This window comes from Pseudophryne corroboree, chromosome 9 (genome assembly GCF_028390025.1).
Source record: "Pseudophryne corroboree isolate aPseCor3 chromosome 9, aPseCor3.hap2, whole genome shotgun sequence".
Taxonomy (NCBI): Eukaryota; Metazoa; Chordata; class Amphibia; order Anura; family Myobatrachidae; genus Pseudophryne; species Pseudophryne corroboree.
The window spans coordinates 446,505,381-446,525,656 of record NC_086452.1 but is presented as its reverse complement, the minus strand read 5'-3'; the positions used below and the strand labels follow the sequence as shown (position 1 = coordinate 446,525,656).

General features: G+C 50.4%; 1 protein-coding gene across 1 annotated transcript in view; it reads right to left on the bottom strand.

Annotated features, from left to right (window-relative positions):
• LOC134958846 (collagen alpha-1(VII) chain-like) overlaps positions 1-20,276 on the bottom strand; it is a 56,485-nt gene that overhangs the window by 16,234 nt on the left and 19,975 nt on the right. Inside the window, exon 2 of the mRNA XM_063941554.1 lies at positions 7,189-7,287. Within this exon, the coding sequence (XP_063797624.1) occupies positions 7,189-7,287 (99 nt within the window). The remainder of the gene's footprint in view (positions 1-7,188; positions 7,288-20,276) is intronic.

Below are 20,276 nucleotides of genomic sequence, written 5' to 3'. Positions count from 1 at the left end.
GTGCATAGACTTCATATAGAGGTTACAATGAGAGCATACACCTCAGAGGGTACAGTGAGAGCGTAGACCTTATACATGGGGTATAATGAGATCTTAGACCTCTTACAGAGAGCACAGTGACAGCATAGACCTCACACAGAGTACAGTGAGAGCACAGAGCTCACACAGAGAGTACAGTGAGAGCACAGAGAGTACAGCGAGAGCACAGAGAGTACAGCGAGAGCGTAGACCTTATACATGGGGTATAATGAGATCTTAGACCTCTTACAGAGAGAACAATGAGAGCATAAACCACATACAGAGAGTAAAGCGAGAGCACAGAGCTCACACAGAGAGTACAGTGAGAGTACAGCGAGAGACAGAGAGTACAGTGAGAGCACAGAGAGTACAGCGAGAGCACAGAGAGTACAGTGAGAGCACAGAGAGTACAGTGAGAGTACAGCGAGAGCACAGAGAGTACAGTGAGAGCACAGAGAGTACAGTGAGAGTACAGCGAGAGCACAGAGTACAGCGAGAGCACAGAGAGTACAGTGAGAGCACATCGAGTACAGTGAGAGCACATCGAGTACAGAGAGAGCACAGAGAGTACAGTGAGAGCACAGAGAGTACAGTGAGAGCACATCGAGTACAGTGAGAGCACAGAGAGTACAGTGAGAGCACATCGAGTACAGTGAGAGCACAGAGAGTACAGTGAGAGTACAGCGAGAGCACAGAGAGTACAGCGAGAGCACAGAGAGTACAGCGAGAGCACAGAGAATACAGCGAGAGCACAGAGAGTACAGTGAGAGCAGAGAGTACAGCGAGAGCACAGAGAGTACAGTGAGAGCACAGAGAGTACAGTGAGAGTACAGTGAGAGTACAGCGAGAGCACAGAGAGTACAGCGAGAGCACAGAGAGTACAGCGAGAGCACAGAGAGTACAGTGAGAGCACAGAGAGTACAGTGAGAGCACAGAGAGTACAGTGACAGTGAGAGCACAGAGAGTACAGCGAGAGCACAGAGAGTACAGTGAGAGCACATCGAGTACAGTGAGAGCACAGAGAGTACAGTGAGAGCACAGAGAGTACAGTGAGAGTACAGCGAGAGCACAGAGAGTACAGCGAGAGCACAGAGAGTACAGTGAGAGCACAGAGAGTACAGCGAGAGCACAGAGAGTACAGTGAGAGCACAGAGAGTACAGAGAGAGCACAGAGAGTACAGTGAGAGCACAGAGAGTACAGCGAGAGCACAGAGAGTACAGCGAGAGCACAGAGAGTACAACGAGAGCACAGAGAGTACAGTGAGAGTACAGCGAGAGCACAGAGAGTACAGCGAGAGCACAGAGAGTACAGCGAGAGCACAGAGAGTACAGTCAGAGCACAGAGAGTACAGCGAGAGCACAGAGAGTACAGCGAGAGCACAGAGAGTACAACGAGAGCACAGAGAGTACAGTGAGAGTACAGCGAGAGCACAGAGAGTACAGCGAGAGCACAGAGAGTACAGTGAGAGCACAGAGAGTACAGTGAGAGCACAGAGAGTACAGTGAGAGCACAGAGAGTACAGTGAGAGTACAGCGAGAGCACAGAGAGTACAGCGAGAGCACAGAGAGTACAGCGAGAGCACAGAGAGTACAGCGAGAGCACAGAGAGTACAGTGAGAGTACAGCGAGTACAGTGAGAGCACAGAGAGTACAGTGAGAGCACAGAGAGTACAGTGAGAGCACAGAGAGTACAGCGAGAGCACAGAGAGTACAGCCAGAGCACAGAGAGTACAGTGAGAGCACAGAGAGTACAGCGAGAGCACAGAGAGTACAGCGAGAGCACAGAGAGTACAGTGAGAGCACAGAGAGTACAGTGAGAGTACAGCGAGAGCACAGAGAGTACAGCGAGAGCACAGAGAGTACAGTGAGAGCACAGAGAGTACAGTGAGAGTACAGCGAGAGCACAGAGAGTACAGTGACAGCACAGAGAGTACAGTGAGAGTACAGCGAGAGCACAGAGAGTACAGTGAGAGCACAGAGAGTACAGTGAGAGCACAGAGAGTACAGTGAGAGTACAGCGAGAGCACAGAGAGTACAGCGAGAGCACAGAGAGTACAGTGAGAGCACAGAGAGTACAGCGAGAGCACAGAGAGTACAGCGAGAGCACAGAGAGTACAGCGAGAGCACAGAGAGTACAGTGAGAGCACAGAGAGTACAGTGAGAGTACAGCGAGAGCACAGAGAGTACAGTGAGAGCACAGAGAGTACAGTGAGAGTACAGCGAGAGCACAGAGAGTACAGTGAGAGCACAGAGAGTACAGTGAGAGCAAGAGAGTACAGTGAGAGCACAGAGAGTACAGTGAGAGCACAGAGAGTACAGTGAGAGCACAGAGAGTACAGCGAGAGCACAGAGAGTACAGTGAGAGCAAGAGAGTACAGCGAGAGCACAGAGAGTACAGCGAGAGCACAGAGAGTACAGTGAGAGCACAGAGAGTACAGCGAGAGCACAGAGAGTACAGTGAGAGCACAGAGAGTACAGCAAGAGCACAGAGAGTACAGCAAGAGCACAGAGAGTACAGCGAGAGCACAGAGAGTACAGCGAGAGCACAGAGAGTACAGCGAGAGCACAGAGAGTACAGCGAGAGCACAGAGAGTACAGTGAGAGCACAGAGAGTACAGCGAGAGCACAGAGAGTACAGTGAGAGCACAGAGAGTACAGCGAGAGCACAGAGAGTACAGCGAGAGCACAGAGAGTACAGCAAGAGCACAGAGAGTACAGCGAGAGCACAGAGAGTACAGCGAGAGCACAGAGAGTACAGCGAGAGCACAGAGAGTACAGCGAGAGCACAGAGAGTACAGCGAGAGCACAGAGAGTACAGTGAGAGCACATCGAGTACAGTGAGAGCACATCGAGTACAGTGAGAGCACATCGAGTACAGTGAGAGTACAGCGAGAGCACAGAGAGTACAGCGAGAGCACAGAGAGTACAGCGAGAGCACAGAGAGTACAGTGAGAGCACATCGAGTACAGTGAGAGTACAGCGAGAGCACAGAGAGTACAGCGAGAGCACATAGAGTACAGCGAGAGCACAGAGAGTACAGCGAGAGCACAGAGAGTACAGCGAGAGCACAGAGTACAGCGAGAGCACAGAGAGTACAGTGAGAGCACAGAGAGTACAGTGAGAGCACAGAGAGTACAGCAAGAGCACAGAGAGTACAGCGAGAGCACAGAGAGTACAGTGAGAGCACAGAGAGTACAGTGAGAGTACAGCGAGAGCACAGAGAGTACAGCGAGAGCACAGAGAGTACAGCGAGAGCACAGAGAGTACAGTGAGAGCACAGAGAGTACAGCGAGAGCACAGAGTACAGTGAGAGCACAGAGAGTACAGCGAGAGCACAGAGAGTACAGTGAGAGCACAGAGAGTACAGTGAGAGTACAGAGAGTACAGCGAGAGCACAGAGAGTACAGTGAGAGCACAGAGAGTACAGTGAGAGTACAGAGAGTACAGCGAGAGCACAGAGAGTACAGCGAGAGCACAGAGAGTACAGTGAGAGCACAGAGAGTACAGCGAGAGCACAGAGAGTACATCGAGAGCACAGTGAGAGCACAGAGAGTACAGCGAGAGCACAGAGAGTACAGCGAGAGCACAGAGAGTACAGCGAGAGCACAGAGAGTACAGCGAGAGCACAGAGAGTACAGTGAGAGTACAGCGAGAGCACAGAGAGTACAGCGAGAGCACAGAGAGTACAGCGAGAGCACAGAGAGTACAGTGAGAGCACAGAGAGTACAGTGAGAGTACAGCGAGAGCACAGAGAGTACAGCGAGAGCAGAGTACAGCGAGAGCACAGAGAGTACAGCGAGAGCACAGAGAGTACAGCGAGAGCACAGAGAGTACAGTGAGAGCACAGAGAGTACAGTGAGAGCAAGAGAGTACAGCGAGAGCACAGAGAGTACAGCGAGAGCACAGAGAGTACAGCGAGAGCACAGAGAGTACAGCGAGAGCACAGAGAGTACAGACCTCACACAGAGAGCACAGAGCTCTGGAAAAGCGGAGCTGATAACAGTCCTAAGAAGAGGCAGCAGTTACAGTACACCACAGCTCTAGGTTTTACATATAATACAAGTGTGTAAAGACACAGCAGCAAAGCAGTTAGTAGGAATAGCATAGGCTACACATGAAAAATATAACAGATCGCACAAAGACGATGGTGTATTAGCGTCTCTGTGCTCTAACTACATCGTCAGGTTTGCATTCCATATAACAGCCCGGAAGGGCAGGGCTCTCCCTGCTAATCTCATTCTTCACCGCCAGCATCCAGAATACTTCACATAGAGGGATCGGATAATTCAGAAATGATCTGCGACATCTAATGATACAGCGAGACAGACACTATCCACCAGCATGTTAGCAGAATAAGCCCACGCTATATCTTATTGGGGGTAATTCCAAGTTGATCGCAGCAGGAATTTAGTTAGCAATTGGGCAAAACCATGTGCACTGCAGTAGGAAGGCAGATGTAACATGTGCAGAGAGAGTTAGATTTGGGTGGGTTATTTTATTTCTGTGCAGGGTAAATACTGGCTGCTTTATTTTTACACTGCAAATTAGATTGCAGATTGAACACACCCCACCCAAATCTAACTCTCTCTGCACATGTTACATCTGCCTCCCCTGCAGTGCACATGGTTTTGCCCAATTGCTAACTAAATTCCTGCTGCGATCAACTTGGAATTACCCCCCATTGTCCTTTACTTTGTCTCCTCGCTGCTGTTTGCTGCACTTCTTCTTCAGTAAGACACCCATAATGAAGCATTGGAATAAAGCAGAGATTGGAGAGCGAGAATCCCCCGGAATTCCTCCCAGCAAGCAGTGCATCGGGACTGAAGCCACCACATTGCAAGAAAGAGCAGTTTCTGGCGCCTGAGTCCTTCCATAGGTGGTCGCAATTTCTCCCTTGCGTCACTAATCATGTAAAACTAGGGCTGGACAAATCAGAACTTTTTGGATTATGTTATTTGGGGGTCATTCCGACCCGATCGATCGCTGCAGTTTGTCACAGCGCAGCGATCGGGTCGGAACTGCGCCGGCGCCGCAGTGCGCCGGCTCATGGCAGTCGTCGGTGCCCAGCGATCGCCTCTGAGACAGGGGCGGTCGCTGGGCGGGAGGGGGCTGAACGGCGGCGTTAAGCCGCCGTTTAGTAGGCGCTGCCCGGCCAACGGGGGCGTGGCGCGACGGCTGCGAGGCTCAGCTCCCGGCCAGCCGCAGGAGCTGCACTGGCCGAGAGTTACTCCACAGATACAAGGCATCGCCTCTGTGCGATGCTTTTGTATTTGCGCTGGGGGGCCGGCACTGACATGCGGGGCGGACTAGCCCTGTGCTGGGCGTCCCCCCGCATGTCTGAGGTTACGATCAACTTGGAATGACCCTATGTCTCTTCACATTTCAACATCGCTCAAAGGGGGTCATTCTGACCCGATCGCTCGCTGCAGTTTGTCGCAGCGCAGCGTTCGGGTCGGATCGGTTTGGGTCGGAACTGCGCATGTGCCGGTGCCGCAGTGTGCCGGCGCATGGCAGTCGTCGGTGCCCAGCGATCGCCTCTGAGGCAGAGGTGGTCGCTGGGTGGGAGAGGGCTGAACGGCGGCGTTAAGCCGCCATTTAGTAGGCGCGGTCTGGCCAACGCAGGCATGGCCAGACCGTTGGGGGGGGTATGGCGCCGCGGCTGCGTGACGTATCACGCAGCTCTGCGGCCAGCGGCAGCGAGACACAGCTCCCGGCCAGCCGCAGGAGCTGCGCTGGCCGGGAGTTACTCCACAGATACAAAGTCATCACCGCTGTGCGATGCTTTTGTATTTGGGGGGGGGGGGGGCACTGACATGCGGGGCCGACTAGCTCTGTGCTGGGCGTCCCCCCGCAAGTCGGAGTTTACGATCGTAGCTGTGCTAAATTTAGCACAGCTACGATCAACACGGAATGACCCCCAAAGAGCAAAGAAAAAGCAGCTACAGTACATTGGCATTTGGATGGAAAGTTTGGTGAACTTGCCCTCATCTATAGCTGGTACTTATTTCATGTATCTCTTATAGTATCCCTCAGAATGTGGCAGTATAAAGGGGGTCATTCCGAGTTGATCGTAGCTGTGCTAAATTTAGCACAGCTACGATCAGGCACTCAGACATGCGGGGGGACGCCCAACACAGGGCTAGTCCGCCCCTCCCCCCCCACAGAAGTGCAAAAGCATCGCACAGCGGCGATGCTTTTGCGTTTGAGGAGTAACTCCCGGCCAGTGCAGCTCCTGCGGCTGGCCGGGAGATCCTCTTCGCTGCCCAGGTCACAGTGGCTGCGTGTGATGTTACGCAGTCACCACGGCCCACCTCCCCCAACGGTCCGGCCACGCCTGTGTTGACCAGACCGCGCCCCCTAAACGGCAGCTTAACGCCGCCGTCCAGCCCCCTCCCACCCAGCGACCGCCTCTGCCTGTCAATCAGGCAGAGTCGATCGCTAGGCAACGATGGCCTCCGGCCATCTGGCATGCGCCGGCGCACTGCGGCGCCAGCGCAGTACTGACCCGATCGCACTGCTGCGATAAACTGCAGCGTGCGATCGGGTCAGAATGACCCCCAATGTACATAGCGTTCCATTACACTTTGGCCATCATGTAGGCCTTTTCACCAAGACTTGCCAACTAGCCAGAGTACTAGCGCGGGTTTATATCCATTGTTTTGTCTGCAAATTGTGGCTCGTTTCTGCATATAAGGGCTGTACTGCTCTGACTATCTCATACAGACATAACTCAGAGGCAGGCTGGAAAGGAGCACACGTCATAGATCAAATATGGAGATTCAACGTTGACCAGATTGTTCTTCTACACAACAGACAGTCCACTTGTCAATGGACTTTCACTGGATATTACTGGCCACTGTGCACGTTCCACTATTGTGCTTCAGGGAATGACAGAGCTGCCAAACCATCGGAGCTACCTGTCTGTGCAGTACCTCGCATAGCTTATCCTATGTAACATGAAGCTAGCCCTAAGGTTACACTACTTCTTGCCTCAGGGACAGAACTTTGCCAGCCTTCCCTGGAGAAAAAGCGTTATCCCAGCAGAGAATGAAAGTTTGCGAGACAGCACAGAGAGCAAAGCAGCGGCTGATTCATATGTATATGTGTGGCGGAGTTCGTGGACAGTAACTGCAACTAGATTGAGCTTAAATCCCAAGAGCGCCAACTCACCCTCATCTTCATCAATGTGAGAGAACTTTAGGGCTGGGACTGGGACAAGACGAGAGCTAGATGGATTTGATGGGGGAGATGGGTAGTTGGAAAAATAACCTGGGAGGTGTAAGGACATAAGAGATTCAGATCGGGGAGCCAGTAGACTGGCAAGTTAATACGGACATGAGAGATTATTACATGCTTTATCACATGCACATCAGGATTTGGCCTGCCCAGGCATTTGGGACCTGATGCTGAGTTGTAGGTACGCCCTGCAGCAGAGTGTATCTTGCATGTTCTGCACTGGGCATTTTCAGGAACTGAGTATATACAAGTACAGGCAGAGCCGGCCTTAGGCATAGGCAAACTAGGCAAATGCCTAGGGTGTTTGGTATGCTTATGGGCACCAGCAGCTTCTGCTGATTAAAATGATATGCGGCATGCCTATATTCTGTGTGTGACTGCGGCTGTATCTGCATACGAAATGCTACGTATCAGTGTATTCCTGGAAATCACTGTAATGTAGCATTTCATATGCAGATACAGCTGCAGTCGCACACAGAATATAGGCATGCCGCATATCATTTTAATCAGCAGAAGCTGCTTGTGCGTCCTAGCCACATAGTAATGCAAATAAGATGCATTTTCATAAACAAAAGGCGCCCGAAGTTAGCAGAGCTGCCAGCTGACTCATGCCAGGCATCTCCTGCAGAACTAGCGGCTGTGCTAGGGGGCACCAGCCAAAATCTTGCCTAGGGCATCATATTGGTTAGGGCCGGCTCTGAGTACAGGTTTTGCAGAGTCTTATGCACTGTATTTCAATCGTAATGCTACCGGCAACTGAAGAGGTGTGACTGGGCTGTAATGTAGGCAAAGATTAATGAGGTGGTGTAGACTTGGGTGTAAGCAAAAATTCTAGGCACAATGCAAGTAACACTGAAGCTGATGGCTAGAACAAACCAAGAGGTAGATTTGTCAGAGCTTGGAGAGAGATAAAGTGTAGAGAAAGAAAGTACCAACCAATCAGCTCATGACTGTCATTTTTCAAACACAGCCTGTAACGTAGGAGGTGATTGGCTGGTACTTTTATCTCCATACACGTTATCTCTCTCCAAGCTTTGATGAATATCCCCTCAAGTTTACAGGTAGGGGATTGGTGCACCGTAAGATGCATAGCACTCTGTATGTAATAAAATATATGCATGTATTAGAGTGCACACAGTGCGTGAGGCCGTGCGTCTGATTTCCCTCCAACTCAGCATGAGGCCCATAAGAATAATTATTTATTGTAAGGCTGGCTGCAAATGTCTGATGCATGAAATTATATAAAATAATTTACAAAGTAACAAAACAGAAAAAACTACAAAAGACTGGTATCATTCTGGAAAGTCATTGAGGAAATTCAGGAGTGTGTTTTGTAATGTGCTGTATGTTTCAGCATTTGTTAAGGAGCGTGCAAAGGATTCACATAAAACACAAGGAGTAATTCAGATCTGATCGCAGCAGCAAATTTGTTAGCAGTTGAGCAAAACCATGGGGGTAATTCCAAGTTGATCGCAGCAGGACATTTTTTAGCAGTTGGGCAAAACCATGTGCACTGCAGGGGGGGCAGATATAACATCTGCAGAGAGAGTTAGATTTGGGTGGGTTATTTTGTTTCTGTGCACGGTAAATACTGGCTGCTTTATTTTTACACTGCAATTTAGATTTCAGATTGAACACCCCCCACCCAAATCTAACTCTCTCTGCACATGTTACATCTGCCCCACCTGCAGTGCACATAGGCCCTCATTCCGAGTTGTTCGCTCGGTAATTTTCTTCGCATCGCAGCGATTTTCCGCTAATTGCGCATGCGCAATGTTCGCACTGCGACTGCGCCAAGTAAATTTGCTAAGAAGTTAGGTATTTTACTCACGGCATTACAAGGTTTTTTCTTTGTTCTGGTGATCGGAGTGTGATTGACAGGAAGTGGGTGTTTCTGGGCAGAAACTGGCCATTTTATGGGAGTGTGTGAAAAAACGCTACAGTTTCTGTGAAAAAACGCGGGACTGGCTGAAGAAACGAGGGAGTGTCTGGGCGAACGCTGGGTGTGTTTGTGACGTCAAACCAGGAACGACAAGCACTGAACTGATCGCACTGGAAGAGTAAGTCTCGAGCTACTCAGAAACTGCACAGAAAAATCTTTTCGCAATATTGCGAATACTTCGTTCGCAATTCTGCTAAGCTAAGATTCACTCCCAGAGGGCGGCGGCTTAGCGTGTGCACTGGTGCGAAAAGCGGCTAGCGAGCGAACAAAACTCGGAATGAGGGCCATGGTTTTGCCCAACTGCTAACAAATTTGATGCTGCGGTCAGATCTGAATTAGGCCCACAATGCACTAGGATATTAGTACGGTTCTAACAACAGTTATATAACATCTGCAATACGGCTACGTGCACATGGAGGATACAGGCAAAACACACAAATGTAAACATTGTTAATTGCAGGCAATAAGAGAGATCAGGCAGTTATCATTAACCCTTCAGCCACTCAAGCTGTGTATCTTGTGTTTTACTCGCAAGGTGTGCCCGTGGCTATTAAAATGTGGAGGCATCTTGTCAGGGGCATAGGGAGGGCGGTTCCGGTGGAGCTCGAGATCCAGGCGCCCAAGAGAGTACAGGGCGCCGCAGCTCGACTCTGCCGGATCCTCCGCCTGGCCGCAAGCAACTCGCAGCCACAGCTGTCAGTCACTGACCAGGGGGCACAATTACTCTGGGCACACTTACTGGGGGCATAGCTACAGGGGCACAACTACTCTGGGCACAGCTACAGGGGGCACATCTACTGGGTACATAGCTACAGGGGGCACAACTACTCCGGGCACAGCTACAGGGGGCACATCTACTGGGGGCAAATCTACAGGGGGTACAACTACTGGGGGCATAACTGTGGCCATGCCCCTTCCCTATGAAGCCACGCTCCTATTATTTGCCACGCGCCTTCGTATGTTTGACCTATGGGTGTGTGTGGGGGTGGGGCGGCGCCAAAGGAAACTTTCGCCCTGGATGCCATAAGGTCTAGAACCGGCCCTGGTGGCCACGCCCCGAATTCAGTACAGGGGAGGGGGGCGCAAAAATATACCTTGCTCCAGGCACCATGACACCTTGCTACACCTCTGTATCTTATACAGTGGAGAGTTTAAAGTACCGAGGGTTTCGGGCTGACCTACCCAGCTCCACGCTCTTATCATAGCCCTCTGAAACTCATACTAAAAAATAGCTTGAATAAACTATACGGAACAGGTGCACAAAAGTACATATTTGTTTTCTCTTACGTCCTAGAGGATGCTGGGGACTCCGTAAGGACCATGGGGTATAGACGGTCTCCGCAGGAGACATGGGCATTACAAAGAACTTTTAGTATGGGTGTGCACTGGCTCCTCCCTCTATGCCCCTCCTCCAGACCTCAGTTAGATCCTGTGCCCAGAGGAGATTGGGTGCATTACAGGGGAGCTCTCCTGAGTTTCTCTAAAAAATAATTTTGTTAGGTTTTTTATTTTCAGGGAGCACTGCTGGCAACAGGCTCCCTGCATTGGGAGGAGAGAGAAGCAGACCTATTTAAATGATAGGCTCTGCTTCTTAGGCTACTGGACACCATTAGCTCCAGAGGGAGTCGGAACGCTGGTTTCACCCCGCAGTTCGCCCCAGAGCCGCGCCGGCGTCCTCCTCGCAGAGCCGGAAGATAGAAGCCGGGTGAGTATAAGAAGAAAAGAAGACTTCAAGGTGGCAGAAGACTTCAGATCTTCACTGCGGTAAGCGCCCAGCGGTAACGCTGCGCGCCATTGCTCCCACACTACACACAGAACAGGCACTGATGGGTGCAGGGCGCAGGGGGGGGCGCCCTGGGCAGCAAGAAACCTCGGGACTAGCATATCAGGGTACATTAGGCTGCAGAGGCAGTAAATGAAGAGATCCCCCGCCATTTTTTACATATTGAAGCGGGACCGAAGCCCGCCGCTGGAGGGGGCGGAGCTTGATCCCTCAGCACTAACAGCGCCATTTTCTCCACAGAACGCTGCAGAGAAGCTGGCTCCCCAGACTCTCTCCTGCTGAACTCGGTGACAGAGGGCTGAAAAAGAGGGGGGGGGGGGGCATTTTCAAGGCACAGTGAGTGTTATACACATTGATTAATAATAAAAAGCGCTATCTGGGTTGTATTCCAGTGTCAGTTGGCGCTGGGTGTGTGCTGGCATACACTCTGTCTCTCCAAAGGGCCTTGTTGGGGGATTGTCCCCTTATAGATATATCCCTGTGTGTGTGGGGGTGTCGGTACGTGTGTGTCGGCATGTCTGAAGCGGAAGGCTCGTCCAAGGAGGAGGTGGAGCAAATGAGTGGTGTGTCTCCGTCGGCAACGCCGACTCAGGATTGGATGGACATGTGGCATATGTTAAATGCAAGTGTGACCTCATTACATAAGAGACTGGACCTGGCAGAGTCCAGGGAGAAAGCAGGGAGTCAATCCGCGGATTGGTCTTGGTCACAGGGCCCGTCTGGGTCTCAAAAACGTCCCCTATCCCAAATAATAGACACGGATACCGACACGGATTCTGATTCTAGTGTCGACTACGATGATGCAAGATTGCACCCACGGGTGGCTAAAGGTATTCAGTGTATGATTATTGCAAGAAACTGCAGATTCCCAAAAGGGTTCTTATGGCGTACCCTTTCCCTGCTCAGGACAGGGTGCATTGGGAATCCTCTCCCAGGGTGGACAAGGCTTTAACACGCCTGTCCAAGAAGGTGGCGCTACCGTCTCCGGACACGGCAGCCCTCAAGGATCCTGCTGATCGCACACAGGAAACTACCTTAAAGTCTATTTATGCGCATACGGGTGCTTTGCTCAGACCGGCAATAGCATCAGCATGGGTATGTAGCGCAGTTGCAGCTAGGACAGATACCTTGTCAGCTGACCTTGATACCCTAGACAGGGATACCATTTTATTAACCTTAGCCCACATTAAAGACGCAGTCTTATTTATGAGGGACACTCAAAGAGACGTTGGGCTGCTGGGTTCCAGAGCCAATGCCATGGCTATTTCTGCGAGGCGAGCTCTATGGACCCGCCAATGGACGGGTGACGCAGACTCCAAGAAACATATGGAGGTTTTACCTTACAAGGGTGAAGTGTTGTTTGGGGAGGGGCTCGCGGACCTGGTTGCCACAGCTACTGCGGGTAAATCAACCTTTTTACCTTTTGTCCCCCAACAGCAAAAGAAAACTCCACAGTATCAGATGCATTCCTTTCGGTCACATAAGGCCAGAAGAGGTCGGGGCTCCTCTTTCCTTGCCAGAGGTAATGGTAAAGGAAAGAGAACACCTGCGTTGGCTAGTTCCCAGGAGCAGAAGTCCTCCCCGGCTTCTACAAGATCCACCGCATGACGCTGGGGCTCCCCTAAGGGAGTCCGCACCAGTGGGGGCACGTCTTCGACTTTTCAGCCACATCTGGGTTCTTTCAGAGGTGGATCCTTGGGAAATCAACATTGTTTCCCAGGGCTACAAGCTGGAATTCGAAGAGGTGTCCCCACGCAGATTTTTCAAGTCAGCCTTGCCAGCTTCGCCACCGGAAAGGGAAGTAGTGTTAGCTGCAATTCAAAAGCTGTGTCAGCAGCAAGTGGTGGTCAAGGTGCCCCTGATTCAACAGGGAAAAGGGTATTATTGAACCCTGTTTGTGGTCCCGAAGCCGGATGGTTCGGTCAGACCCATTTTAAATCTAAAATCCCTAAACCTGTACTTAAAAAAGTTCAAATTCAAGATGGAATCACTACGTGCGGTAATATCCTGCCTGGAAGGGGGGGATTTTATGGTGTCACTAGACACAAAGGATGCATACCTTCATGTCCCCATATACCCTGCTCATCAGGAGTACCTGAGATTCGCTGTACAGGACTGTCATTACCAGTTTCAGAGGTTGCCGTTTGGGCTTTCCACGGCCCCGAGCATTTTCACCAAGGTAATGGCGGAGATGATGGTGCTCCTGCGCAGGCAGGGAGTCACAATTATCCCATACTTGGACGATCTCCTGATAAAGGCGAGATCGAGAGACAAATTGCTGGAGAGCGTGTCGCTCTCCTTGAAAGTGCTACAACAGCACGGTTGGATTCTCAATCTGCCAAAGTCACAATTGATTCCAATGACTCGGCTATCGTTCCTAGGCATGATTCTGGACACGGAACAAAAGAGGGTTTTTCTCCCATTGGAAAAAGCACAGGATCTCCAGAACATGGTCAGGGACCTGCTAATACCAAAAAGAGTGTCTGTTCATCAATGCACTCGAGTTCTGGGAAAAATGGTGGCAGCCTACGAGGCCATCCCCTTCGGCAGGTTTCATGCGAGGACTTTTCAATGGGATCTTCTGGACAAGTGGTCCGGGTCTCATCTACAAATATATCAGAGAATAACCCTGTCCCCCAGGGCCAGGGTGTCTCTCCTGGGGTGGCTGCAGAGTGCTCACCTCCTAGAGGGTCGCAGGTTCGGCATTCAAGACTGGGTTCTGGTGACCACGGACGCGAGCCTCCGAGGATGGGGAGCAGTCACACAAGGAAGAAATTTTCAGGGACTATGGTCAAGCCAGGAGGTTTGTCTACACATCAACATACTGGAGTTGAGGGCCATATACAACGGCCTACGACAAGCGGAGAATCTTCTTCGCGAACTACCGGTTCTGATTCAATCAGACAACGTCACTGCCGTGGCGCATGTAAACCGCCAAGGCGGAACAAGAAGCAGAGTGGCGATGGCGGAAGCTACCAGGATTCTTCGCTGGGCGGAAAATCATGTAAGCGATTTGGCAGCGGTCTTCATTCCGGGAGTGGACAACTGGGAAGCAGACTTCCTCAGCAGACACGATCTCCATCCAGGGGAGTGGGGACTTCATCAAGAAGTCTTTGCAGAGATAACGAGTCAGTGGGGACTTCCTCAAATAGACATGATGGTGTCACGCCTCAACAAGAAGCTTCGGAGGTATTGTGCCAGGTCAAAGGACCCTCAGGCAGTAGCAGTGGACGCCCTGGTGACACCGTGGGTGTTTCAGTTATTCTATGTGTTCCCTCCTCTTCCTCTCATCTCAAAAATATTGAGAATCATAAGACGAAAAGGAGTACAGACAATTCTCATTGTTCCAGATTGGCCTCGAAGGGCCTGGTATCCGGATCTGCAGGAAATGCTCACAGAAGATCCGTGGCCTCTTCCTCTCAGAGAGGACCTGTTGCAACAGGGGCCCTGTCTGTTCCAAGACTTACCGCGGCTGCGTTTGACGGCATGGCGGTTGAACGCCGGATCCTAGCTGGGAAGGGCATTCCGGACGAAGTCATCCCTACTTTGATAAAGGCTAGGAAGGAGGTGACGGCGAAACATTATCACTGTATCTGGAGGAAGTATGTGTCTTGGTGTGAAACCAAGAATGCTCCTCCGGAAGATTTCCATATGGGCCGTTTTCTCCACTTCCTACAGACTGGAGTGAATATGGGCCTAAAATTAGGCTCCATTAAGGTACAGATTTCGGCCCTATCCATTTTCTTTCAGAAGGAATTGGCTTCTCTCCCAGAAGTCCAGACTTTTGTGAAGGGAGTGCTGCATATCCAGCCTCCTTTTGTGCCTCCTGTGGCACCATGGGACCTTAACGTGGTGTTACAGTTCCTTAAGTCTCACTGGTTTGAGCCTCTTTAAACAGTGGAATTAAAGTATCTCACTTGGAAGGTAGTCATGTTGTTGGCCTTGGCATCTGCAAGGCGGGTGTCTGAGTTGGCGGCTTTGTCTCACAAAAGCCCCTATCTGATTTTCCATGTGGATAGAGCTGAGTTGCGGACTCGTCCTCAATTTTTGCCTAAGGTGGTTTCCTCTTTTCATATGAACCAACCTATTGTGGTGCCTGTGGCTACGCGGAACTTGGAGGATTCCGAGGCCCTTGATGTGGTCAGGGCATTAAAAATTTATGTAGCCAGAACGGCTCGGGTTAGGAAAACAGAGGCTCTGTTTGTCCTGTATGCAGCTAACAAGGTTGGCGCTCCTGCTTCTAAGCAGACTATTGCTCGCTGGATCTGTAACACGATTCAGCAGGCTCATTCTACGGCTGGATTGCCGTTACCAAATTCGGTAAAGGCACATTCCACTAGGAAGGTGAGCTCTTCTTGGGCGGCTGCCCGAGGCGTCTCGGCATTACAGCTTTGCCGAGCGGCTACTTGGTCGGGTTCAAACACTTTTGCAAAATTCTACAAGTTTGATACCCTGGCTGATGAGGACCTCATGTTTGCTCAATCGGTACTGCAGAGTCATCCGACCTCTCCCGCCCATTTTCGAGTTTTGGTATAATCCCCATGGTCCTTACAGAGTCCCCAGCATCCTCTAGGACGTAAGAGAAAATAAGATTTTAAACCTACTGGTAAATCTTTTTCTCCTAGTCCGTAGAGGATGCTAGGCGCCCGTCCCAGTGCGGACTAAATCTGCAAGACTTGTATATAGTTGTTGCTTACATAAGGGTTATGTTACAGTTGGAATCGGTCTTTGACTGATACTGTTTTTTGTTCATACTGTTAACTGGTTGCGTATATTCCAGGTTGTATGGTATGATTGGTGTGGGCTGATATGAATCTTGCCCTTAGATTAACAAAATCCTTTCCTCATATTGTCCATCTCCTCTGGGCACAGTTCTCTAACTGAGGTCTGGAGGAGGGGCATAGAGGGAGGAGCCAGTGCACACCCATACTAAAAGTTCTTTGTAGTGCCCATATCTCCTGCGGGGCCCGTCTATACCCCATGGTCCTTACGGAGTCCCCAGCATCCTCTACGGACTAGGAGAAAAAGATTTACCGGTAGGTTTAAAATCTTATTTTCTATGTGCCTGAAAGTTATACATGGGGGGGATGTCATAGGGTGTGAGAAGCAGAAAGTGAGAGTTTTTGTGAGAGTTCTCCTGGTTTTTTTTTTAAAGTGGCAATCATTTACATGCCAAATCTGGGTTGATTTTGTCATGTTAATGATTGCCACTTTAAAAAAAACCAGGAGAACTCTCACAAAAACTCTCACTTTCTGATTCTCACACCCAATGACATCCCCCCTATATTGTCTACTCTTCTGTTAAAGCGGGTTCAGTATACTTTGTCGGCAGTTAGAATGTCAGCATTCATTATGTAGACGTGAGAGTGTTAACATGTTGTCATGTTCAGCAAATCGTCATTGAGTATGTCAACACTGTTGAAATGTCGACATGCTAACAAAGGTGACAACCGACAGTGCAGCGTTTCTGTTGTTCCGGCGGTAGGTGTCCTAAACCTAATGCTAATCCGGTGGCTTCGGCTGATGTTCCGGTGTTTTCAGCTTTAGTCGCAGGTTGCGGCTAATATCACAAAACAGCGGTTGACGCAGTAAGAATGTCCCTAATCCTAACTCTAATGTCGCCATTTCGCTTGTTGACATTTGAGGGTTTTGAATATTTTTCTCAGTAAAAGTCTATTTGAAAACTTCATGTTGTTCTCCCCCATGCATCTTTCTGGTATAATAAATAGAATCTATGGGACCGTCGATCACTACACTTGGACCGCTGGCAAAGTTAACACTTCAGGGGTCACAGCCTTGTTAAATTGATTGATTCACTTCTTACTCTCTGCACACAGAGGTACACTTTTAGTTTCTCTGACGTCCTAGTGGATGCTGGGGACTCCGTAAGGACCATGGGGAATAGACGGCTCCGCAGGAGACTGGGCACACTAAAAGAAAGATTTGGTACTACCTGGTGTGCACTGGCTCCTCCCTCTATGCCCCTCCTCCAGACCTCAGTTAGATTTCTGTGCCCGGCCGAGCTGGATGCACACTAGGGGCTCTCCTGAGCTCCTAGAAAGAAAGTATATGTTAGGTTTTTTATTTTACAGTGAGACCTGCTGGCAACAGGCTCACTGCAACGAGGGACTAAGGGGAGAAGAAGCGAACCTACCTGCTTGCAGCTAGCTTGGGCTTCTTAGGCTACTGGACACCATTAGCTCCAGAGAGATCGACCGCAGGACCCGTCCTTGGTGTTCGTTCCCGGAGCCGCGCCGCCGTCCCCCTTACAGAGCCAGAAGCATGAAGATGGTCCGGAAAATCGGCGGCAGAAGACTTCAGTCTTCACCAAGGTAGCGCACTGCACTGCAGCTGTGCGCCATTGCTCCTCATACACACTTCACACTCCGGTCACTGAGGGTGCAGGGCGCTGGGGGGGGGGGCGCCCTGAGCAGCAATAAAAACACCTTGGCTGGCAAAATAATCACAATATATAGCCCCAGAGGCTATATATGTGATAATTACCCCTGCCAGAATCCATAAAAAAGCGGGAGAAAAGTCTGCGAAAAAGGGGCGGAGCTATCTCCCTCGGCACACTGGCGCCATTTTCTCTTCACAGTGTAGCTGGAAGACAGCTCCCCAGGCTCTCCCCTGTAGTTTTCAGGCTCAAAGGGTTAAAAAGAGAGGGGGGGGCACTAAATTTAGGCGCAATATTGTTTATGCAAGCAGCTATTGGGGAAAATTCACTCAGTGATAGTGTTTATCCCTACATTATATAGCGCTCTGGTGTGTGCTGGCATACTCACTCTCTGTCTCCCCAAAGGGCTGTGTGGGGTCCTGTCCTCAGTCAGAGCATTACCTGTGTGTGTGCGGTGTGTCGGTACGGCTGTGTCGACATGTTTGATGAGGAGGCTTATGTGGAGGCGGAGCAGTTGCCGATAAATGGGATGTCGCCCCCTGTGGGCCGACACCAGAGTGGATGGATAGGTGGAAGGTATTAACCGACAGTGTCAACTCCTTACATAAAAGGCTGGATGACGTAACGGCTATGGGACAGCCGGCTTCTCAGCCCGCGCCTGCCCAGGCGTCTCAAAGGCCATCAGGGGCTCAAAAACGCCCGCTCCCTCAGATGGCAGACACAGATGTCGACACGGAGTCTGACTCCAGTGTCGACGAGGTTGAGACATATACACAATCCACTAGGAACATCCGTTACATGATCCCGGCAATAAAAAATGTGTTACACATTTCTGACATTAACCCAAGTACCACTAAAAAAGGGTTTTATGTTTGGGGAGAAAAAGCAGGCAGTGTTTTGTTCCCCCATCCAATGAGTGAATGAAGTGTGAAAAAGCGTGGGTTTCCCCGATAAGAAACTGATAATTTCTAAAAAGTTACTGATGGCGTACCTTTTCCCGCCAGAGGATAAGTTACGCTGGGAGATATCCCCTAGGGTGGATAAGGCGCTTACACGTTTGTCAAAAAAGGTGGCACTGCCGTCTTAGTATACGGCCACTTTGAAGGTACCTGCTGATAAAAAGCAGGAGGCTATCCTGAAGTCTGTATTTACACACTCAGGTACTAGACTGAGACCTGCAGATAGTGCTGCTGCAGCGTGGTCTGTAACCCTGTCAAACAGGGATACTATTTTGCGAACATAAGACGTCGTCTTATATATGAGGGATGCACAGAGGGATATTTTGCCGGCTGGCATCCAGAATTAATGCAATGTCCATTTTGTCAGGAGGGTATTAGAGACCCGACACTGGACAGGTGATGCTGACTTTAAAAGGCACATAGAGCCTTATAAGGGTGAGGAATTGTTTGGGGATGGTCTCTGGGACCTCGTATCCACAGCAACAGCTGGGAAGAAAATTTTTTACCTCAGGTTTCCTCACAGCCTAAGAAAGCACTGTATTATCAGGTACAGTCTTTTCGGCTTCAAAAAGGCGCTTCCTTTCTGCACAGAGACGAGGGAAGAGGGAAAAAGCTGCACCAGTCAGCCAGTTCCCAGAATCAAAATTCTTCCCCCGCTTCCTCTGAGTCCACCGCATGACGCGGGGGCTCCACAGGCGTAGCCAGGTACGGTGGGGGGCCGCCTAAAAATTTCAGCGATCAGTGGGCTCGCTCACAGCTGGATCCCTGGATCCTTCAAGTAGTATCTCAGGGGTACAAGCTGGAATTCGAGGCGTCTCCCCCCCGCCGTTTCCTCAAATCTGCCTTGCCGACAACTCCCTCAGGCAGGGAGGCTGTGCTAGAGGCAATTCACAAGCTGTATTCCCAGCAGGTGATAGTCAAGGTGCCCCTACTTCAACAAGGACGGGGTTACTATTCCACACTGTTTGTGGTACCGAAACCGGACGGTTCGGTGAGACCCATTTTAAATTTGAAGTCCTTGAACATAAAAAAATTCAAGTTCAAGATGGAATCGCTCATGGCGGTTATTGCAAGCCTGGAGGAGGGGGATTACATGGTATCCCTGGACATCAAGGATGCTTACCTACATGTCCCCATTTACCATCCTCACCAGGTGTACCTCAGATTTGTGGTACAGGATTGCCATTACCAATTCCAAACACTGCCGTTTGGACTGTCCACGGCACCGAGGGTCTTTACCAAGGTAATGGCAGAAATGATGATACTCCTTCGAAAAAAGGGAGTTTTTAATTATCCCGTACTTGGACGATCTCCTTATAAAGGCGAGGTCCATGGAGCAGTTGTTGGTCGGAGTAGCACTATCTCGGGAAGTGCTACAACAGCACGGATGGATTCTATACATTCCAAAGTCACAGCTGGTTCCTACCACACGCCTGCTGTTCCTGGGGATGGTTCTGGACACAGAACAGAAAAAAGTGTTTCTCCCGCAGGAGAAAGCCAAGGAGCTGTCATCTCTAGTCAGAGACCTCCTGAAACCAAAACAGGTATCGGTGCATCACTGCACACGAGTCCTGGGAAAAATGGTAGCTTCTTACGAAGCAAAATTCCATTCGGCAGGTTCCATGCAAGAACCTTTCAGTGGGACCTCTTGGACAAGTGGTCGAAATCGCATCTTCAGATGCATCGGCTGATAACCCTGTCTCCAAGGACCAGGGTATCTCTTCTGTGGTGGCTGCAGAGTGCTCATCTTCAAGAGGGCCGCAGATTCGGCATACAGGACTGGGTCCTGGTAACCACGGATGCCAGCCTTCGAGGCTGGGGGGCAGTCACACAGGGAAGAAATTTCCAAGGACTTTGGTCAAGTCAGGAGTCGTCCCTACACATAAATATTCTGGAACTGAGGGCCATTTACAATGCCTTAAGTCTGGCAAGGCCTCTGCT